The following is a 24,520-nucleotide window of genomic DNA, read 5'->3' on the forward strand; positions in this document are numbered from 1 at the left end:
CTAGAAGCAAACTGCTGTCAACCTTCGTTCATTAACCTGAAAAATAGTAATGGGGACAGGAAAATCTCACAACTGTAGTGAGGATGACATAAACGCACCTTTATCAAGTAGCCAGCACAGGGCCTAGCATATAATTGATGCTCAAAAAAAAAAATTAGATCTCTTTTCCTTTCTACTTCAAGGTACTGATAAATAGTCTTAGGCCTTCTGGTATTTAGCTCAGCTATATCACAGCAAGTGAAAAATAGCAAACCAAGTAAATTCACAGCCCGTCTTCATTATTTGGTCCTATGTTAGGAATTCTGGTGAAGTGGACATTCTCAGCTGTGTTCCTGTTTCCTGCCATTTTACTCTGAGCTTTACACTCCACATTGGCATTTCAACTCAGACGCAGGTTGAAGAGGAAGTACCAGAGCTACATATTATGTGTATACATATTTAATTAGGCGATTAACATTTCACATCAGCTTAAATGGGAATGAAAACCGAATTGCTTTACTCTGAGCCAGGGTTTCCCCGTGGCTATAGTGTTGGTTCCCCCAGGAGCCACCGAAAGGGCAGGTATATTTTGTTTCCAGATACCTAAATAAGCAGTCAGTTTCTTTGCCACCATGAAAGGTCACGACTGCTGAAAATGGGCCCTCTGATCGTAGTCGGGCCAAGAGGCAGAGCCACCCAGGGACATGGCCAGAGGTGCAGCACCAGGCAGCCCTAATCAGAGGGCTTTCCACAGGACCTTTTCTCACCCTCACGCCAGTGACCAGCCAGCTGGAGGTAAAACACGCGGAACATTCCAGCACACTTTCTCACGAACAGATGATGTCATAGGAGTTGAGGGAAGCTTACAAAAGCAAGCATTTTTAAGGACAGAGCAAAACAAAGGAAGGCTGGATACCAGATTTCACAAGATTCGCTCCATAAATGGCACAGGACTGCCTGTTATTCTAAACTAAAACACAGTGGGGAATAGACTAAGTGCAGCAGACCCAAAGCGTTTTTGTAAAAACTTGGGAAACACCCATTTCGAAACTACTTGAATCCTTTATTCTTTTTTTTTTTAATGTTTTATTTATTTCTTTTTTTTTTTTCAAATAGTTTATTGTCAAATTAGTTTCCACATAACACTCAGTGCTCATCCCCACAAGTGTCCTCCTCCATGCCCATTCTTACGGCCCAAAGGAAGAGTCTGTATTTAGTACTTATAAGGTTTCTTTTGTTGGCGATTACACTCCTTGATATGTCTCAAGGGGCAGCACTGCATGGGTCCCTGGCACGGAGCACAAGGCTGGAGGGGGACCAGGATGCTGACAATGATGTCATCTGCCAGGGGGTGGCCCCAGGGAGCTGAGAATGCAGCACGAGTCATGCCCGATGGGACATAAGCCTGTCTTTGGATTAGTGCCCCAATCCCACTCCAACCACCTTCACTCAGTCCCACAAAACTCACAGTGTAAAAGAAAGAAAGCTAAAAATATTTCACCCCAGTCTTTTCTGGGCCTTCTTGCATAGTCTAGGTCAGACGAAGCGAGGATATGGACAGAAACATCATGCTGTTCAGGGGTGAGTGTGTGTATATGGCACTGCGTTGTATTCAGAGAGCTGGTGTTATGAATGTGCAAAGCAAATGAATGTAAATTTCCTCTCCTTTTTATTCTTGAGGTATATTCCAAAGGGAAGAAAAGCCTCAAGTGTGCTGATGACCTCAGGCCTGTTTGCTCCAAGGGGATTAACAAGAGCATGGGTCTCTTACAAGTGACTTGGAGATAATGCCGAGGTGGTAACCTTCATTTCTCCCTTCTCATATGTGAAAATAAGATAGTGAAAATGAAATATTTCAAGAACCACTGTTCTGCATTTTTTTCTTTTAAGTTCAGGCCTCAGGCTGCATTTTTAAACAATCGTGTGGGCATAATTTATATACCATGAAAGTCATCCATTGACGTATACAGTTCCGGGATTTTGTGAGCAAATCTACAGTGCCCTGCAACCATTATTACCCTAATCCAGCTTTGGCACCTCACGTCACCCCAGTAACGTCCCTCTTGGCCACGGACAGGTAACCCCCACCTCTACTTTCAGCCACTAATGTCACTTTCTAAGACCCCACAGATTCTTCGTCTTTCAGCTTTTCACAAGGACCAATATAAAAATACCATGGATCCTCCACACGATAGTAACTGTACTTTAGTAATACATAAATGTAGGGATTTACTTCCACAAGATTTTAAGATAATTTTTGTTTTCTTCACCACAAAATCTCTACAGACGTTTGCAAACTACAGGTATGAGATATTTTTGGTCATTATTGCTTTGTGCATAGATTTGTGCACCCTTGAAGACAATACCACTACCCTCCCCCATACTCCCCAATAGTAACCTTAGCTCATATACTTGAAGTTGCTGGAGGAAAATAGCACACAGTTGTATTCAGAATCAGCACTGTGAATCTTGGGGTAACACCCCCTGTTTAATGATCAATGGAGGCTACATATCCTTGGCCAATTCAGTCAGGTAATCCTAACACACTGCAAATGAGGCAACTCTCCTGTGTTCAGCTTCTTACTCTTCTCCCTGGCCCCAGCTGTCACCCTGTAGACCCTTGTCCAGCTCAAATCCATGAAAACCATTAGGAAGAGAGTAGAGACCAGGGCCTAGAACAGAGGCTATGAGCATTGTCTCCCTGCACACAGAATATCATCACTGAATTCAAAAGGAAAAACAGTGGGCTATAAAAAGAAAAAAAAGCAGAACCTAATTGCCATGTCATGGGCACTGCATGAGCCACAAAGTGAATTTAAAGCCCACTGGTATTTTTAGAAGGGAAGGCAAATAAAATGGTAATTCAATTTAAAAAGCAAATCTTACATGTGACTGTAAAAGCATTTTAGTATCTGTTGGGGATAGTGCATATCCTAGACATGAAATCATGGTACTTGGCATTTAAGCACAAAGCCAGCTGGAAATCCATCACTGCCTCCCCTGGCACACAGACCTCACATCCTGCCTTTTCCCAGGAATGAAACATAAGCTATACATTATCAGTTTATACTCTGCTTCATTCCAGAAAAAGGACTTAAATCCACAAAATGCCTCCCGTTCTTCAGCCCCCTTTTCTGGTGCATGACCCAGAAATGCCAAATCTGTTGGTGGCCGTATTTGATAACTTTTGTTTAACTCAGCACAGATAAATCCTATATTTTGTGCTAAGGAGAAGACAGCTCACTTTGGATCTGTTATTTACAATCAGGAAATGATGTGTTGTGTTTGTTTCCTTCCCTGCCCCTCCCCCCTCCCCCTCTGGAGCCCAGAGGGCTTTTTGACAGGGTCCCCCATAAATTGTAAGCTATTATTAGGTTATTACTGCAAAAACTCGTGGGTTGAGACAACAAGCAAGCCTTGCTGTGGTTCCAAGCTGAAATGATCCCCACTGGGGTCCGCAAATGGAGCCAGCAGAGGACAAATTTTACCTTGTCATTCCTGAGTTAGAGTTGTAAAACAACAACTAACCACCAATGCACAAAAAGATCATGAAAACGTCCCTCCCTGAAGGATTCTTTGTAGGATGTTGCTCCAGATGGCTGAAAAATGGCAAAGCAAAAGCCCTAAACTAACCCACTCGTCCAATTAAAGGACAGCTGGTCAGGCTGCTCAGAGAGGGGTCAACACCCAGGGTGAGACTGCATCAGAAGTGTTCCCAGGTGCTGCCCATCCTTTTATCTGTTTCTGTCTGTGCTTCCCCAGTTCCACATGTAGGGAGACAAGGGTCAAACCACCTAGAACCACCTGACATTGATAACTTCAAGATCAAGTCTTCTTTTCCTGAGAGTACCGATTAAGCCCTTTCTTTTACAACGTCTACACCTGAGCTCAGTCTACAGAGGACTATTAGTGAGAAGTAAGATTCAAAAGAAAAAATTATGTTCTGACAGATAATGCCAGGAAGTGCAAACTGAGTGTGAGACTATGTAGCGTTGTTGATCATCAGATATTCAACTGGTGTTCCCTCTACAGGAGTCATTAGGCATTAAAAAAGAGATTAATACTATTTTTTAACCATGAGATCAAAGGAAGCAGTATGATACAGTGGCAAAGCATAGGATTCAGAACTATGTTGCATGTGTTTTCATTCATGTATTCTACAAATATTTAGTAAGTACCTACTAAGTAGTAGACCCAGTTCAACATGGTAGATATAGAGGGATAAACAAAAACAGATGTTTAATCCCATGAAGTTCATACTCCAGGAGAAGAAAACAGCTACCTAACAAAAATAGGATAAAGTTTCAGATAGCAATGAGGGTGAACATTGTTGAGAAGATAAAACAGGATCATGGAATCCTGGAATCAAGAGCATGCATATCCTATACACATGATCTTTGGCAAACTACCTACTCACTCAAACCTCTAGTTGTCCCCCTGCAAACTTATCCAGGCAGTTCTAACCTTAGAAATTATGAAAAGTTATTACTTTTTCTTGGTCTATTCCTTTAAATAACCTCTTTGCATTTTTTGGTGGTTTACTTTCCTCTCTGGCTGTGACTGTGAGCTGTGACTCTCACCCCTCCTACCACATCTGTTCTTAGGGGACAGTACCCAATTGCCCTGGGTTTTTCTCCCCAATACTTCTTCCCTTCCCAATCTAAATGTTCCGTGTTAGTTACTACTTTGGAATATCCAACAAATGATCCACATTAAGGCATCGGTGATGAATGTATGATTTGATGAAGGCAGGGCATTTACATGTAACACAAAGTGTTTCAACAGACCACACTGGCATAGCTTCATTGTTTTAAAAGTACATTTGTAGAAATTATCTCTTTGGTATCCACAGCAGCCCTGGAAGTTAGGCAATCTAGATGTGTGATCAGGCGCAGAGCATGGGATGATATCTGGCAAGGATGGGATCTGATGAAGGATCCTGGCACCAAGCCTCCAGCATGAGGACCCGGGCACCAGGAATCACAGAATGTGGATTCTAGGCCCACCCCTGCGTTCACATTCCTTCTGACTCCTAGGGCGCTTCAGCTTCCTCCCCTGAAAAAAACACAGCACCTCACCCCCACACCCACTGAATTGTCAGAAAGAATAGTAGAACATCTATAGAAGAGCTCTGAAAGCTCTCAGATGTAAAAATAAGAAATTCCTGTCAAAAGTCATTTTAAAAGTATCTACCAAGAGCAGTGCTAGGTGCCTGGGAAAGAGACACGAACAAAACTGGACATTAGAGCTCAGCCTCATCACATATCCTTAGCAGCCTGGACAGAGCCCTACACCTTACTTTCTAGCCTCTGCATTACAAATTACATCTCTAGTAAGAACCCAGGTACAAGTGATGAAAGACTTGGGTATTATATCCCTTCCCAGAAATCTCAAGAGCACAGAGCTCTCAACAAACGAATATGCAAAGTAATTTTGTGGGCTGAAGTCAATGGAATATACTATTAGTAGATATAATATAGTGTTGCTGTAACACAGATACAGAATTTAGAGAGGATTTTGGCCTTGTTGCCCAGTCCATCATTGACTGACAGGAATGGTTTAAAGGAAACAAAGACCCAAACATCTCTCCCCTTCACAACTGGTCCTCAGAAAACATTTACAGTGGACAAAGTTTGTTGTTTCAATATTTTCTTTCCACTTTATGGCCTGTCCAGAGTACCTTCCCAACTCTAAACTCCAGGCCAGCTCCTGAGAGCCAGGAAACCTGTTCATTACTTCCACCCCCTCCTCACCCTGACCCCTGCTGAGATGCACCTGCTGTGTATATAGTATTATGATGCCTTCCCTCTTAGGATCCCACTTCCGTAGCCCTGACCACTGAAAGGACCAGAAAAGGCTGAAAATCAACCCTCCATCTCTTCCCAGACAGACTCTATTATTTAGACAAGACTTTTTAAAAGTGTAGATTATCACTTTAATAAGGTAGTAAATACATTCTCTTCGTGAATAAAATGGGAAATATTAATAACACCAAATAAAAACTCATCCAGCAATCCCACCATCCATTTGCATTCTTGTATCTATAATTTCATTTTAAAATCCTGGTACGTTTAAATAAATTCACAAAAATGTGTATACAAGGCATATCAAATATTTACCTACACTTTTTAATGGACTCATACTAGGCACAGTTATACAAATGTTTTTCACTTAGCAGTGTATCATGAACATGCTAAAGTATCTTTAATCATAATTTTAACAGCTGCACACTAAAATTGTAATTTTACCGGAAATGACTGTTTCCAGTTTTTCTCTAACATAAAAATTATACACTGACCACCCCCATACATAACCTTTCATATGTACATAATTACTTCTAAATCACCAGAAGTAGAATTGCTGGATCAAAGATTTTGTGCATTTTTAAGACTTTTGATAGACATATACACCTTTTTGGGCCACATGATTAATCCATAGGAATAAACTAATGGAAGAAAGTTCTACCACGTCAAGACAAAGTAGGAGCAGAAATAGGAGAATGAGAACTTTGAGAACTTTCCAGAAGGCTCTCAACTCCCACCTGTCAAGTATCACCTGCTGCCTCCAGTGCTGGGCTGAAGTTGTATATAGTGACCTTTACTAATTTTTATTTAAAAATATTTTTAATGTTTATTTTTGAGAAAGAGAGACAGACCAGAGAGAATGTGAGCAGGAGAGGGGCAGAGAGAGACATGCACACAGAATCTGAAGCAGGCTCCAGGCTCTGAGCTGTCAGCACCGAGCCCGACACAGGGCTCAAATTCATGAACCATGAGATCATGACCTGAGCCGAAGTCAAACACTTAACTGAGCCACCCTGCAGTGGTCCAGCTGTGACCTTTACGGTTTATTGAGATGACTCCATTTGCCTGCTTTTAATAGTGTCCATGCTTTCCTGCACTTATTATGCACAAAGCAAACCCTTTCAAAAAGAGGTTTACGAGGAATAAATAACGGGGTAAATATCCACAGGACACAGGCATATGTTGGGTGTCTTCGGTGTATTGTCTAGATCTGTAGACTTTGAGTTACACCAGTACAGCCCAGCTGAAAGGAAAGTTCTCTTGTAACCTCTTAAGGCTACCTGGAAGTGAGAGTGAGCGTTTCTGTCTCCTCCAAGTTACACTGCAGTCTTTCCATCGGGTCCCACTCAGCTACCTCCAGTTCTAGCAAAGCTTGGGGCACCTACGGCTTTACCATCTCTGAAGCAGAACTCGTGAAGATTCACACAGGAGACAGATGTTCCAAACACAGAACAAAGCACAGAAGAGCAAACCAGGCTTCAGAGGCAAGGAGGGCTAAGGGACGGGGGAGATTATGGGGAAGGAAGGAAAAGCAAGCTGGAAGACACGGTTTCCTGCAGGGCAGCCCTGGACTGTTTGAGGCAAGGAGTTCTCATTGTATCTCCTAACAAAGTAGCTTGGGAAAGGGACAGTTAGCTCCTTGTCGTAGCCCCAAACATACCCTTTTTTGCCTTTTCAAAATTAGCAAAATGCTGCTTGACTAAATCTCAACAAGGTTTCACCCTCATGGACTTGGTATAAATAAAATATAGGTTTATTATAAAAGTAATAGAATTATGGCTCAGAATTGAAAATATCAGGACCTTGATGTTATTTTTAAAGTAAGTTCTTTCAAGCCTATTTTTACATAATGTAAATACCAAGAGAAGCCAGGAACTTAAGAAATTGAAAAAACTACTTTGTCAATGATCTCTAATATTGTTCTAAAAGAATGAAGAGTCCATGAATATAGCTCTTCATCTGTTTTTTTTTTTATTTTTTTTAATGTTTTATTTATTTCTGGGAGAGAGAGAGAGACAGTGTGAGCAGGGGAGGGTCAGAGAGAGAGGGAGGCACAGAATCTGAAGCAGGCTCCAGGCTCTTAGCTGGCAGTCAGCACAGAGCCCGATGCGGGGCTCAAACCCACGAACCATGAGATCATGACCTGAGCTGAAGTCAGAAGCTTAACCAATTGAGCCACCCAGGTGCCCCTATCTGTTTCTGACCTATGCAAATATTTTTCTAAAGGCTGATGTTTCTCTGTACAACCATTTTAATACTTTTCTTCCAACTGATCAGAGGTGAAATGATGAGATTTCTGGATATTTTCTTTGAACCCTTTGTCCATTTTCAAATTTCAAATATGTTACTTAGTCCTTGTCAACACCCCACGCTCTTATGTGTAAAGTCAGTCAATACACAGTGCACTTGTGGTTAAGAACGTGAATTCTGGGTAGGATCACATTCATTTGTGCTAAATCCAACTTTCATCTCTTATTGGCTATATAATTTTAGCTTTGTTATACTCAGGGATTTAATTTTCTCATCTGTCAAATGAAGATAATAAAAATTCCTACTTCATATAGTTGTATGTATATGTATGTATATGGTAAGCCATATATAATATTTTTAAATGTTTATTTTTGAGAAAGAGACAGACACAGAATCCGAAGCAGGCTCTAGTCTCTGAGCTGTCAGCAAATAGCCCAAAGCAGAGTCTGAACCCATGAACTATGAGATCATGACCTGAGCTGAAGTCACTCAACTGACTGAACCACCCAGATGCCCCGATGGGAAACCATATATATAGCCTCACCTAGGAGCCTCATAAATGTTAACTATTGCTGCCCTTATCACCACTAACATTTGTGGACAAAGACAGAAACACACTGTCCCCAAATCCTATAGGTCTATTAACCTTAAATCATCTGGCTGAAAGAAACCATAATAAAAAGCTGTTAATATCATTAATATTTCCCTTTGTTATCATCAGAAGAATTCTGAAATGGGAAATATTTGCCGTGAACCTACTGACTTCCAGACATCATCCTGAGCCCTTCTGTAGTACTTCTTTTATCATCTTTATGGCTATATAATTAGGGACTTTTATGTCCTATCCCTATTTTACAGGTATCAGAGTCTTAAGGAGAGGTTATCCCAAGGCCACACCCAGTACACAGTAAGTGGGACCAGGACCAGGTCTTACTCCATAGCTTAGGCTTCTCACTACTATAACTAGGGACATTATGCAGTCCATAGTAATCAGCACTGGCATTCTTCAGTAACAACAGTGATTAACCACAGAGTAACATGGAACCAGGTGACCAAATTAACTACTGACAGTGACCTCTGCTTACTAAGGCTCTCAATGCCAAGCAGAACCACTGATTCATATGAACCCAGTGGGAACTATGGAATACTATGGTCTTCATCAAGCTGCCTGATCACCACTTGACCAGAGATAGGAGACTTCTCTCAAGTCAGTCAACCCTATACCCCTTAGTTTGTCAGGCACACATCAGAACTTCCACCACAATAATCTGAGTAAATCTTTTTATGTGGAGAAATAGACAAGCAGGACTCCCAAAGTGAAAGTACTACACCCACTTAACATACGTAGTCTGGTCCACTCCAAGATCATATAAATGCAAGTTGCAGGAAACAACCAGGTCAGAATAACACTTCTTTGCTCCACACCCTGCTAGTTGGGTTGGAGCTTTTTTCAAGGTCAACAGTGGGCATAGGGAGGAATGAATAGAATTGAACAGGATGAACTGAATAGAATAAGCCCCATCTCAGACAAACCATTACAGTTCTTTGGGAGGCTCAAATGTTGTTGTTGACCTCAAAGATTTAGAACCAGGGATTTGAGAAAATTTCAGCAAACCTCATGAAACTAAAGGTTTAAACAAGGAAGAGGAACCTTGGATCCTCTCTTGAATGTTCATGGACATCATATTGAAAAATCATCCCATAATGGGTGTGTTTAAGAGTGGAGTATTATCATGTTCTTTTGAGAGCATGGATCAAATTACATTTTGTAAAGCAGATCAAATAGCACAGTTGGTTTGTCTTCATTCTCTTCTCCAATATGTGATCCTTGGAAAAATAAACCCCCATTATTTATCCCTTTTAATTAGAATTAATCTCTTTGAATTTAAAATCTCCCAGGATTTCAAATACGTAACAGGAAAACTAAGTCCCAGGGGTACCCTTACAAAGTGCAAATGTTCAAGTTAACATAGTGAAATGAAAACAGTTATTTGATAACAAAAAAATGGCTGGTTTTTGATGATCTATGTGTCCAGGCTATTCCATACACTATCTGGGAGGTTCCAATGTCCTTACACAGATGAAGAAACAAAGGCTCTGAGTGGTTAGTGGATCTCAGTCTGGTTGGGGGAGCTTTAAACTGGTGCCCCAGACCAATTAAATAGAAACTTGGGTGGGGCTAGAAAGCTAGTATTTTCCAAATGTCACCCTGGTGCTTCTGATTTGCAGTTGGGGATAAAAATGAGAAGAAGCAGGTGTTTTGATCTGCCAACACGAATCCTCTGGAGCACTTTACTTACCTCTGTTCTCTTCTAAAAATAAGTCATGTCGTTTTTTTTACTCTCTTTCAGGAGCTTTTGTAGGCAGAAATCTCATTTAAGTGTTTTTCCCTTTTTCCTGTGTTTACAATTCCTAACTGGTCATTAATCAATCAAACATCAGTAATTCCTTGATCTCTTGAAATTCACTTGGAAGTAAGGATTCTTTTGAGATGAACCAATGGAGTGAGTGTCGGAGGCAGTGTGGTTTTCATATTTACCTGGGTAAATGTCACAACTAAAGACAAAATCTTGCTCAAAGTCTACAGTGACAGAAGAATTCATGTATAAATTATTTCCATTTGGATTCTAAAAAGGCAAGACAAAAAGCACATAGAGGAGAACAGAGAGGAATATGTGCATTGTTTCAGCAAAGATGCCTGCCTTTCAGTCACTAGTGAGGTTAGGGCCTTAAAAACTAGAAGAGCTCCAATGTCATTTCATGACCTAGGTTAGATGGGATTTTCAAAATAAAGAATCACTTTGATTTTTAAGAATAGTTTTCTTCTTTATCACATTTTTAAATGCAGAGGATCATAAGGTTAGGAAGTCTTTAAAGGACGTTATAACTCCCTAAAAGTTTAGCATTATCACATTAAGTCAGAATTCCTTACCACTTGTTCTCTTAGGATCTGGAGCCATTGGGTTATAAAAATAGCTAATAATACTGAACACTCATTAGGTGCCAGGCCCTAATCTGAGTGCTGCTCATGTTAACACGTCTCTTTCAAAACCCTCTGAAGTAGGTAAGCTTCTTGCCTGGCAAGTTGGCAGAGCCAGAATTCTACGAATTTAAGTACATTTCCTTCCTCCTTTGGTCTTTCATAGCATCCATGCTGGAACAAGGTTTAAAGATAATAAGAGCATAACAGGGTGGTATGTCTAAGGTGGGGAGGGGATTCGGCAGGTAAGAGCCCTCCCAGGAGAATAAGCAGCATACCACACTTCAGATTTTGAAACACTCCGGTTTGGGTCTCCTGGGGGAGTGGTGGAAACTGCTTTGTACAGTGGCCTTACCATTTTACGTTTCCATTGGTAGTGCTCTAGGGTTTGGATTTCTCCAGATCACAGGAACTATAAGCTTGTTCTCAAAAATCTACAAAATGAAGGGAAGGAAGCAAGATGGCAGAGAAGTAGGGAGCTCCATACATTTCACTTGCCCCCATCTCTCAAACAGAGAAGGCCTGAAGCCATAAGACCCTGAACACTGTTTGGGAGGAAAAGAGACAGAGTCCACTAAGACGACAACCTCATAGGGCTACCCTAAGAAACAAGCCAAAGTACACATGGTGGAGAGTCCCAAATACCACTATGAGTAGGGAAGTAAAATAACCAAAGTCTCAACAAGAGAGACCAAGAGACACCATTAAAAGAACACTTCCTGAACAGACAGGCCCTGGACAGTCAATAAGCCTTCTTTAATATAGAAGTACTTGCAGGTTCAGAGGGAATATCAAGCTTTTAAAACTAACAAGAGACAGAAAGCTAGCCAAAATGATGAAATGGAAGAACACTCCTCTAAAGAAATTCCAGGAAGAAATGACAGCTAAAGAACTGCTCAAAGCAGATAGAAGCAGCATAACTGAACAAGAATTTAGAATAATAGGCATAAAATTAATCACTGGGCTTGGAAAAGGCATGGAAGACATCAGAGAAGCTATTGCTACAAAGACTATGGAGCTTAAAAATAGTTGGGATGAATTAAAAAATGCTATTAATGAGGTGCATAATAAAATGGAGGCATCCAATGCACAGATTGAAGAGGCAGAGAGGAGAATGGGTGGATTAGAAGACACAATTATAGAAAAAGAGGAAGCTGAGAAAAAGAGACAAAGTGATCCAGGAGCACAAAAGGAGAGTTCGAGAACTGAGTGATACAATCAAATGGAAGGAAACAGACATTGAAATCCAAGAGGCACAGAGAACTTCCCTCAGACATAACTTGAATTGATCTTCTGCACAACATATAGTGAAACTGGCAAAATATAAGGACAAAAAGAGAATTCTGAAAGCAGCTAGAGATAACAGGGCTCTAACGTACAAAGGGAAACCTATCAGAGTAGTTACAGACCTATCTACTGAAACTTGGTGAGCCAGAAAGGAATGGCAAGAAATCTTCAATGTGATGAACAGAAAAACATACAGCCAAGAATCCTCTATCCAGCAAGCCTGTCACTCAGAATAGAAGGAGAGATAAAAGTCTTCCCAAATAAACAAAAATTAAAAGAAATCGTCACCACTAAACCAGCCCTAAAAGAAATACTAAAGGGGACTCTATGAAGGAAATGTTGCAAGGAACACAAGGTACCAGAGACACCACCACAAACATGAATCCTGCAAAGAACACAATGACTCTAAACCCATATTTTTCAATAATAACACTGAATGTAAATGGACTAAATGTTCCAATCAAAAGACATAGGGTAGCAGAATAGATTAAAAAAACCCAAAATCCATCTATTTGCTGTCTACAAGAGACTCATTTTAGACCTGAGGACACCTTCAGATTCAAAGTAAGGGCATGGAGAAATATCTATCATGCTACTGGAAGTCAAAAGAAAGCTGGAGTAGCCATACTTATGCCAGACAAACTGGACGTTAAAGTAAAGGCAGTAACAAGGGATGAAAAAGGGCATTATATAATAATTACAGAGTCTATCCATCAGGAAGAGCTAACAATTATAAATGTCTATGCACCGAATACGGAAGCACCCAAATACATAAGACAATCACAAACAGAAACAATCTTATGGATAAGAACGTGCTAATAGCAGGGGACTTTAATACTCCACTTACAGCAATGGATAGATCAAGTAGACAGAAAATCACTAAAGAAACAATGGACCTGAATGACACATTGGACCAAATGGATTTGACAGACATATTTAGACCTCTACATCCTGAGGCTATAGAATTCACTTTCCTCTCAAGTGCGCATGGTACATTCTCCAAGATAGATCACATACTGGATCGTGAAGCAGCCCTCAAAAAATAGAAGACAGTTGAGATCATACCATGCACACTTTCAGATCACAATGCTATGAAACTTGAAATCAATCACAGGAAAAAGTCTGGAAAACCTCCAAAAACATGGAGGTTAAAGAACACCCTACTAAAGAACAAATGGGCCAATCAGGCAATTAGAGAAGAAATTAAAATATATACGTAAATAAATGAAAATGAAAATACAACAATCCAAACTCTATGGGATGTGGCAAAGGCAGTCGTAAGGGGAAAGCACATTGCACTCTATTTCAAGAAATTAGAAACAGTGCAAATACAAAATCTAACAGCACACCTAAAGGAACTAGAAGGGGAGAAACAAGAGTACCCCAAATCCAGTAGAAGAAAATAATAAAAATCAGGGAGGAAATAAACAATACAGAACCCCAAAAAAACATTTGAAGAGATCAATAAAACCAAGAGTTGTTTCTTTTAAAAATAAACAAAATTGATAAACCTCTAGCCAGGCTTCTCAAAAGGAAAAGAGAGAGCACCCAAATAGATAAAATTATGAATGAAAATGGACTTATTACAACCAATCCCTCAGAAATACAAGCAATTATCAGGGAGTACTATGAAAAATTATATGCCAACAAACCGGACAACTTAGAAGAAATTGACAAGTTCCTAAACACACACACACACTACCAAAATTCACACGGGAAGAGATAGAAAATCTGAACAGACCCATAAATAGTGAAGAAATTGAATCAAAATCTCCCAACAAATAAGAGCCCTGGGCCAGTTGGCTTCCCTGGGGAATTCTACCATACATTTAAATCAGAGTTCATACCCATTCTTCTCAAGCTATTCCAAAAAATAGAAATGGAAGGAAAACTTCCAGACTCATTCTGCAAAGCCAGCATCACTCTGATTCCCAAGCCGGACAGAGACCCAGCAAAAAAAAAGAGAACTACAGGCCAATATCCTTGATGAATATGGATGCAAAAGTCTTCAAGATACTTGCAAAGCGAATGCAACAGCACATAAAAAGAATTATCCACCATGATCAAGTGGGATTCATTCCTGGGTTACAGGGCTGGTTGCAAATCAATCAATGTGATACATCACATTAACAAAATAAAAGATAAAAACCATACAATCCTGTCGATAGATGCAGAAAAAGCATTTGACAAAATACAGCATCCCTTCTTAATAAAGACCCTCAAGAAAGCTGGGATAGAAAGAACTTAAACATCATAAAAGGCATTTATGAGAAGCCTTCAGCTAACATCATTCTCAATGGGGAAAAACTGAGAGCTTTCCCCCCTGAGATCAGGAACACGACAGGGATGTCCACTCTCACCACTGCTGTTTAACATAGTGCTGGAAGTCCTAGCATCAGCCATCAGACAACAAAAGGAAATCAAAGGCATCAGAATTGGCAAAGAAGAAGTCACACTTTCACTTTTCGCAGACAACATTTTACTCTACATAGAAAACCTGACAGACTCCACCAGAAGCCTGCTAGAACTGATCCATGAATTCAGCAAAGCTGCAGGGTACAAAATCAATATATAGAAATCAGCTGCATTTTTATACACCAATAACAAAGCAACAGAAAGAGAAATCAAGAAACTGATCCCATTCACCATTGCACAAAAAACCATAAAATATCTAGGAATAAACCTAACCAAAGATGTAAGAGATCTGTATAATGAAAACTTATGAAGAAAATTGAAGAAGACACAAAAAAAATCAAAAAGCATTCCATGCTCATGGATCAGAAGAATAAATGTTGTTAAAATGTCATTACTACGCAAAGCAATCTACACATTCAAATCAATCCCAATCAAAATTGCATCAGCCTTCTTCTCCAAGGTAGAACAAATTATCCTAAAATTTGTATGGAACCACAAAAGACCCCAAATAGTCAAAGTAATATTGAAGAAGAAAACCAAAATTGGAGGCTTCATAATCCCAGACTTTGCCTCTACTACAAAGCTGTAATCGTCAAGACAGTACGGTATTGTCACAAAAACAGACACATAGACCAATGGAATACAATAGAGAACTCAGAATGGACCCACAAATATATGTCCAACTAATCTTTGACAAAACAGGAAAGAGTAGCCAATAGAAAAAGACTGCCTTTTTAACAGATGGTGCTGGGAGAACTGGACAGCAACATGCAGAAGAATGAAACTAGATCACTTTCTCACACCACACACAAAAATAAACTCAAAATGGATAAAGGACCTGAATGTGAGACAGGAAACTATCAAAACCCTAGAAGAGAAAGCAGGGAAAATAACCTCTTTGACCTCAACTGTAGCAATTTCTTACTTGACACATCCCCAAAGGCAAAGGAATCAAGAGCAAAAATGAACTATTGGGACCTCACCAAGATAAAAAGCTTCTGCACAGCAAAGGAAACAATCAACAAAGCTAACAGGCAACCAACAGAATGGGAAAAGATAGCTGCAAATGACATATCAGATAAAGGGCAAGTTTCCAAAATCTATAAGGAACTCACCAAACTCCACACCCGAAAAACAAATAATCCAGTGAAGAAATGGGCAGAAGACATGAACAGACACTTCTCCAAAGAGGACATCCAGATGGCCAACAGACACATGAAATGTTGCTCAGCGTCCCTCATCATCAAGAGAAATGCAGATCAAAACCACACTGAGATATCACCTCATGCCAGTCAGAGTGGCGAAAACGTTAAATCAGGAGACTATAGATGCTGGCGAGGATGTGGAGAAACAGGAACCCTCCTACACTGTTGGTGGGAATGTAAACTGGTGCAGCCCCTCTGGAAAACAGTGTGGAGGGTCCTCAAAAAATTAACAATAGAACTCCCCTATGACCCAGCAATAGCACTGCTGGGAATTTACCCAGGATACAGGAGTGCTGATACATAGGGGCACATGTACCCCAATATTCATACCAGCACTCTCAACAACAGCCAAATCATGGAAAGAGCCTAAGTGTCTATCAACTGACAAATGGATCAAGAAGATGTGGTTTATCTATGCGATTGAATACTACATGGCAGTGAGAAGGAATGAAATCTGGCCATTTGTATCAACGTGGATGGAACTCGAGGGTGTTATGTTGAGCGAAATAAATCATGTAGAGAAGGACAGATACCATATGTTTTCACGTATAGGTGGATTAGGAGGAACTTAACAGAGGGCCATGGAGGAGGAGAAGGGGGAAAATACTTGGGGAGAGGGAGGAAGGCAAACCATGAGAGACTCTTGAATGCTGAGAACAAAGTGAGGGCTGATGGGGGTGGGGGAAAAGGGAAGGGGGGTGATGGGCATGTAGGAGGGCACTTGTGGGGGTGAGCACTGGGTGTTAATTGTAAACCAACTTGACAATAAACTATGAAAGAAAAAAAATTTTTAATAAGCAAAATTTGGAAAATGAGGGAAAACTGAAAGAAGAGAGAAAATTAACCCAAGTTCCTTCCAGTTGAATACAAACCACTTATAATGTCTCAAAACAAAAGATAAGAGCATAGCATAACTCAAGAGTTGGAGGACATTAGAGATGGAGGGGCAGGGGCATCAAACCCACCCAAGTGGTTCTAGGAGTAAAATAACCACTATACCTGAGGGCACCATTGTTTCTAAGAGAGATTAGCTGCTTCCCCCAAACTGAAACATATCACTCTCAGCAAGGGCCCCCAAACTAATAAGAAGAACCTGAGGCATTTGTTAAAATGTATCCTTCCTTTCCTCAGAGAGCCTGATTAAGTGGATTGAGAGTGGAGCCCCAAATCTTTTAATCAGGCTCTCCCAGTGTTTCCCATGCCAGCGGTGTGCAAACTTGACAAGATGTAACAGTCGTCTCTGCCACCATTGAGACCTCGGATCACTCATACAAATGGATGGTTAGTCAGAGTGACTTCAAGTAAATAATTTTGCCAACGTTTATCTATTTTGAAAAGGCAAATGACTCTGGATGGTGTGGTTTAATTTCATAAATATTGCCATGATTTGATCAATGACAATGTCTTCGGGTCTAGAGATCTTTCTTCCTAGGATCTTTGAGTATTTCACTCAGGCCATTCTTTAAAATGAGAAACAATTAGCATTAATCAGTTCTAATGAAGAAGGGTGCTCATATATAAATTCCTACAAAACAAAACAAAAATAGAAACACGCACTAAAATCATACATGTGAATTTAGTGTTTTGATGTATTCTGTACACTACCCAAACAGTAAATTTACAGTCTTAGAGATATGCTAGTCTAAGTATTTTATTTTTTTTTAATGTTTTTATTTCTGAGAGAGAGAGAGAGAGAGACAGCGTGAGCAGGAGAGGGTCAGAGAGAGAGAGAGAGAGAGAGAGAGAATCTGAAACAGGCTTCTGTGAGCTGGCTGTCAGCACAGAGCCTGATGCGGGGCTTGAACCCACGAACTGGGAGATCATGACCTGAGCCAAAGTCAGACACTTAACCGACTGAGCCTCCCAGGTGCCCCTAAATCTTTTATTTTAGATGAAAAAACTAGAACTAAAAAAACAAGTGAAGCGTCTTACCCAACGATGCATAGAAGAGCTACAACTGTCACCTTAATGAGCCTTCACTCACTACTCCATCATGAAGCTCTGCACCCCCTGGTCTGTCTCTTATAGTGCCAGTAATTCACAGGTGCTGGGAAAGTAACCATGCCCTTGACAGGCAGGCTGGATTCCAATTAAAATCACCATTAGTGTCAGTTCCTGAGGCACAGAGTGCTTGAGGGTTGAACAGCTGGCCCCCAAAATATGCTAAAAGTCAAGAATATATCATCCAGGATGAAACCTTTGCTTTAGATAATAAACCTTGTGTGTGACCTGCAGGAATATAACAACTATCCTTTCTACAGAAGAGACGTTTAAGGCTTGGTGTGCACGTCGCTGTAAAGTTTGAAAAATTCAGGTAACAATTCCTGGAGGAAAGGGGAATGAGCTGACCTTTTGTGCCCATTGACCAGATGACTTGGCCAAGGTTATACACAGTCAAGTCAAGGTAGGTCTGCAGAGAACAGTGATGTCCTAACTCTGTGATGTATGGTTTAGTTCCAGCCACACTGTCTCCTGAATCTTCCCTGTTGATTTACAGTCATAGGTACCAGGAGGCAGAACCAAACATCTAAGACTGCAGGACTAGTCCAAAATTCATTAGAACACAAGGTGAAGTTGAAAGCAAAAATACCTACTAGAAATATGACCTAAGCTGTATAGGTAGGAAGACATATATATGATGTTATCAACATGTCTTAGTTTGTGCCAATCACATGGGAAATCTGATTCATATGTTTGTTAAATGGGCCAAGTTCTGAATATGATTACAACCCTCCCGAGACCTCAGTTATTTCTCGGATTTTACTTTGGGGAATGGCATTTGAGTGGCCTTTGCCTTGCTCAGCCATAAGCAGGGTATGGGCTTAGTGTCCCGGGTAAGGCGTGGCAGTGCCCAACATACGGCGTGTGATGCGTTGCCGTTTGCACTAAGCAGCAAAGCAGTGATAGAAGGCAATTTGGGGAGATTCCATCCTACCTGATTTGGAAAACAGAGTTCTCTCTGCCGGAGGTAAGGTTAATGGCTTGGGTTTGCAAAGTATGTCTATAATTCTTACATAGCTTTTGAATTAAAACAGACAAAAGGCCTGATGTATAACCCAGGTAAATAAAACCTACCAGACTCAAAAAGGCCCAAATCGGGTTTCACTGCTGTGACCAGCTGATTACTTCGACTACCCATTTTGCAGGGAAGCCAGAGAAAGGCGTTTGGAAACAGGAAGCCGTTATTACAAGAATTCCAATTCAACACTCACAACAGGCTACTGGAAAAGGAGGGAGGGAGGGAGAGACATCCCTGCAGACCCAGGGACGTCTTTTAGGCAAAAGGACTGGTCTGGGTGTTCAGGGTCCCTGGGCCTAGGAATCTTTAATTTTACACCTCATTCCCTTCTGGCATGGCAGCAGAAGCCTCCAGAAAGCGTAGGGTTTGAGTGGCCATGGGGCACCCAGGGAGTCCTGTGTGCCATGCACCACATGCCAGGGGAGTTAAGCAGGTGTGAGACGGTGCCAGGTCACCAGCATGGGGAGGGATCATCCCTACCCCGTCGGGCCCAGCCTAACACGGCCATCTGTCCACCACCTGCTGGTGCCAACAGCCAAGTGAGCACAGAACGGCATCTCAGGTGTTCCTCAGCAGCGGATGAGCTGGGATCTGCTTTCCCCTGCCTTCCACTCTTTTCCTTCACTTTCCCTGCTCAGCTGTCTGTCCTTGAAAAAGAAAAGTGAAATGACTTCATTTTGTGGAGGCTACTGGCTGCAGCTCCTAATAACTCTTAATAATGAAGTGCAAGGGACCATTAAGATTTGTCTTGCGTGGCTTTCACTCACCAGCCTCCATGATAGTCCTGGTGGGGCTGCAGGGTGTGATCCGAATGCACAAAGCAACACAAATGCAGGTGGGTGGGTGAGCAAAGTGCCTACCCCTTTCTGAGACAGGAAAGAGCATTCTGCGAAAATCGGTTTCTGAGGGGAAGGAGTAGGGTCGTCTGAAATGAGGAAGGGAAAACTTTCGTCTTCCTGGGAGTGGCAGTGCGCTGTGGACTGAGGATGGGCTCTGAAGTTGAAACAACTTGGTTTAAAATTTGGTTTGAAAATCCGTGTTCTATTGCCGTGTCCAAGAGGTGTGCCCAAATCATAAAATCTTTAAGGCTGATAAGAGGGTTGCATGAGAATATGTGTGTGATGTATAGGATGGTGCCTGGTACACAGCAGGCAGCATTTGCCTGAGTTTAATTATAAAACAGTACCTTCTTTCTACCAGAACGGTCAAGACTAATGAGAGGGGCCCTCCATGTTGACTAACTTCCTTTCAAAAAAGAAAGGGGTACTGCTGCGGAAGTATCCTCTGAGCAGCCTAAGTAACCGACTCGCCCAGAGTAAAGCACAAAAATCTATAAGCTGGCATTGCTTTATGTATCATCCCCATTGGAGATCTACAGAAGGAGAATGGTAGCAACAGGATAGCAACATAGGTGAGGAAGTGGTCCAGATATCCCACAAGTCCAGGCCTGCTCAGAGCATCCCAGGAACCTCCAGAGGAGCAGAGCAGATGACATGGCACCTTGCGGTAATATCACACCTGCCTTTACCAGCTCTGCAAATGTGAGACCAATCTGAGTTATTCACATCTTCTATAAGCTTACTGTGCAAAGTATTCTGCCAAGGTAGCTGAGAGGACTTCCATATTATTAACAAGGCAGCTGTAAAGGGACACCTGGGTGGCTCAGTCAGTTGAGCGTCCGACTTCAGCTCAGGTCATGATCTCACGGTTCGTGAGTTTGAGCCCCACATCAAGCTCTGTGGTGACAGCTCAGAGCCTGGATCCTGCTTCAGATTCTCAATCTCTCTCTCTCTACCCCTCCTCCACACACGCAATCTCTCTCTCTCTCTCTCTCTCTCTCTCTCTCTCTGCCTTTCAGAAATAAACGTAATAAAAATTTTAAAACAAGGCAGTTGTATAGAAAAGAAATGGTCTTGCAAGTTCTGTTTACGCGCTCAAAAAAGGGAGCAATATCAGGTCCTGCCTCAACTTTTAGTAAACTGATCCAGCCAGCTTTACTCACATGATCTTTGCAAAAGAACAGAAAGAGCTACTCTTACTACATACCAAGCTAGATCAGCATTTTACCTATAGTATTTCAACAGCACCCTGAGGTGGGTGTCACTATCCCCATTTCACAGATTGAAAAATGGAGGCTTGAGAAATTAAGTAATCCACCTGGGGTCACACATTCAGTTGTGGAGGCAGGATTTGATGGCTCAAACGTGCCCTACTCATCGAGAATATAAGTTAATTCTTGTCCTACTCCTGATATGGACCATGATGTTCCTATCTTCAGAAAAAGATGCACTCAGGATTACTGGTGAACAAAGCTTTGAGAGTGGCCATTCGTACTCATGGCATAGTGAAAGGTAAGATGGTGCGGTGAATGAGTCCTTGCCGTGAAGGCACGAGGTCCCAGTGCAAGCTAAGATGGCTTCTTTCTTGTTGTGTGATGTCGCACCCATCACTTATTCTCCCGAAGCCCAGTATCCTCACCTATAAAGTGTGCCTCCTCGTAGAATTGTCATAATCAATGCAGTAACGTAAGTGAGTCAGCTTTCCTATTCCTAAGGCTCTAGGCCAATGCCAGCTATTATATGGCTCAATTCGCTTCAATTCCACTGAGGATTTACTCTGGAATCTCCGGAAAGATCTCCCAACACCTTATCTTTCTCATCTGTAATCTAGAGCTGTTGATACAGAACCTTCTAGTAATTCCCTTCAATAGCCATTCATAAATTTTCGCGACCTACCACCTTTTGGAATCTTGTTAAATCAGATTCCTGGGCCCCGGTGATTCTGATGCAGCCCAGCCAGATGGAGCCTTGTGCCGTTCTCCCTTAAGAAGGACCCCACGTGATTCTGACATCGATGGGCCATGATCACTCTGAAAAATTCTGTCCTGCAAGGTCAATGTTACAAAGAACTGTGGAACCTGTGGGGAAAGAACTTGACCAAGATCATCCGGTCCGTAACACAGCCAAACATTTGACTCCTGATGTCTAGATCCCATTGTTCTGACCACAGGACGGGGACTCAGGAGAACAGCGAAACCTTCTCCTGGTCAGTGGGTTTCCATCAGGGGATTTGACCCTGGAGCACACAGCTGAAGCTTCTAGCACTCCACAGACCTCTTAAAAATATTGAGTGTCACTGCCTTGTTCTTCTTCTTCCACAGATACGTTTGCAAGCAAAGTGGCCGCCACCCAGGACCAGTACGCAGATGCATCCATAGGTAACGTCACTGGCAGCAACGCTGTGAACGTCTTCCTGGGAATCGGCGTGGCCTGGTCCATCGCTGCCATCTACCACGCGGCCAATGGGGAACAGTTCAAAGTGTCCCCTGGCACGCTAGCTTTCTCTGTCACTCTCTTCACCATTTTTGCTTTCATCAACGTGGGGGTGCTGCTGTATCGGCGAAGGCCGGAAATTGGAGGTGAGCTGGGTGGGCCCCGGACTGCCAAGCTCCTCACATCCTGCCTCTTCGTGCTCCTGTGGCTCTTGTACATTTTCTTCTCTTCCCTGGAGGCCTACTGCCACATAAAAGGTTTCTAAAGGAACAATCAGATATAGTAAATTTATATATATACGTATATATATATACATAAAATATTATGTATAACGAACAGAGGAAACTGACATTTGTCATGTTCACTTACCTGCTGATGGAACCCAGCTTCAAGAGCATACTCTGTACTAGGGCCGAAGTGAGAAACCATCACCTCCTATTCCCAGGGGCATCGTCACCTTGAACAAGGCATGAAGGCAGGGGCATCTTTGCAGCTCAGCCTAGAAGGACTGTGTTCTCTCCAGGTTCATAAATCATTAAGTCTTTGATTTGTTTTCTGTTTCTGCTTGTTTTTGGTGGGGGCTGGGAGGTGGTTGATGTTTTGACTTTTATTTTGTCTTGTTTTGTGGGAGGTCAAAGTTTTTGTTTCCCTCGCGGGAGGTGATGACCAATCCAAGTGCAAATGGGTTTTTTGGTGAAAATTTAAATCATGACAATTGCCCTTTTTCCAAACACTTTAAAAATTATTTGGGATTCAGAAAGGATGCAGGCACGGAAGAAGAGGCAGGTCTGTGCTCAATCACTAAATTTTGTGCTTCTCTCTGGAATATGAGCAGAGATAAAGCTGCCTCCAGAAGAAGCATGGGAGCTTGAACAGAGTCGGGAGAAGTGATGGTTCTAGATACAGTCTGATAGTTAACAATATGATGCCTGACACTCTTGTTCAGCAGGTACAGAAATAATGTGCCTCGATTCCCAAGAACGTGCAAAATCATTAATTTCTTATCTCTTTAGCTCTGGACTGTGATTAGCAAGGCCCTCATTCTGATTTTCCAGCCTGGCTAACCCCCCAGACCCCCCATTCCAACCCTCCTCCTCCTGCCCACCATTTCTCAGGCAAACAGGAGTAATCCCATTCAAAAAAGTGCATCGTTTTCCATTTGCATCATGTGTGTCCCAGTCCCATGTGTGCTGTTGCCTGGAACCATTCGTCGGTTTTATTTTGGGACGTATCCATGGCTTGCACAATCCCGTTCCAGTCATGACTGAACATATGCTCCCTCTTCGTGTGCCTGTTTGGGAATGTTGTTGTGATACCTGTTACACAGTGCATGGATGAAAAACAAAATAAGTGTATCTGTATATAGTAGAGTATAGTGTATACTGTTCTCCCATTCAGCAACGTTGACTGGACATTGAAGATAGAAGTGAGTTTCCTTTTCACCTGAGTTGTAACGTTTGTGTTGTTACTGAGTTTGATTTTAGTAGGGATAAAAGAAAATGGCTTATTGTTCATGGACCTGCACATCCATTTCTAAGAAGCAATAACAGGTCATTGGGAAGTTAAAGCTCCTGAGAGGACAGCAGGCAAACTACCAAGTATCATCATGGGAAATTAGCCATGTGGAATACACCCGAGGCCTCTAAAGAATCACCTGTTGGTGATTCCGGAGGGTGAGGAGAAAGTTGTAGAGCAGTGGCCAGATTCGATGTGCCCAGGCTTTGAGAGCCTCCATTTCCCTGACACCCACCCCTGCCCCCAAAGTATTTATTTCACTTCTGCTCTGTCTGGCACAGATGGTAGATAGTGGTTTGTTCAGTTTATTTTTTTACATAAAAGGCTATTTTGAGCCCTGTTACTCTCACCATCCAGACTCCTCTGATTCTATCTGCAGTTCCTGAGTAGGAAATAAGCCAGGGAGATCCATGGGCCTTTAAAAGTGCGTCTTCTGTACTTATGACTAAGGAGTAAGCAATTAAATGAGATTAGTGCCTCCCAGGAGGATTGCACTGGGAGGTTTTTAACCCTGGAAAAGGAATGGCTCTTTCTATTTCAAAATACCAAAGAGCATGGATACGCCCAACATTCCAAAGTAGTGAGTCTAGTAATGAGGAAAAACGGAATGACTTTGGTCCTGTCTCAGAGACTTCTCTATCTATAAAACATCCCAGGCCAGAGACACCACTGGCCCTTTGTATTGATTCAAAGATACTTAAGAGATAAAAGCTGTTCAGAGTTACTCTCTCTTCTTCTACTCCGTAATTATGATCACTCATCATTTCATAAACATTTGGTGACTGAATGAAAAA

General features: G+C 41.8%; 1 protein-coding gene across 3 annotated transcripts in view; it reads left to right on the forward strand.

Moving 5' to 3' along the window:
• LOC120224258 (sodium/calcium exchanger 1) overlaps positions 1-22,758 on the forward strand; it is a 317,659-nt gene extending 294,901 nt beyond the window's left edge. For all 3 annotated transcript variants that reach the window (XM_039222495.1, XM_039222493.1, XM_039222494.1), the window contains one exon: positions 22,100-22,758. In XM_039222495.1, coding sequence (XP_039078426.1) covers positions 22,100-22,476 — 377 coding nt within the window. In that variant the 3' untranslated portion in view covers positions 22,477-22,758. The remainder of the gene's footprint in view (positions 1-22,099) is intronic.
• The last annotated feature ends 1,762 nt before the right edge of the window (positions 22,759-24,520 follow it).

Source organism: Hyaena hyaena, unplaced genomic scaffold, assembly GCF_003009895.1.
Source record: "Hyaena hyaena isolate Hyena2069 unplaced genomic scaffold, ASM300989v1 scaffold_1142, whole genome shotgun sequence".
Lineage (NCBI taxonomy): Eukaryota > Metazoa > Chordata > Mammalia > Carnivora > Hyaenidae > Hyaena > Hyaena hyaena.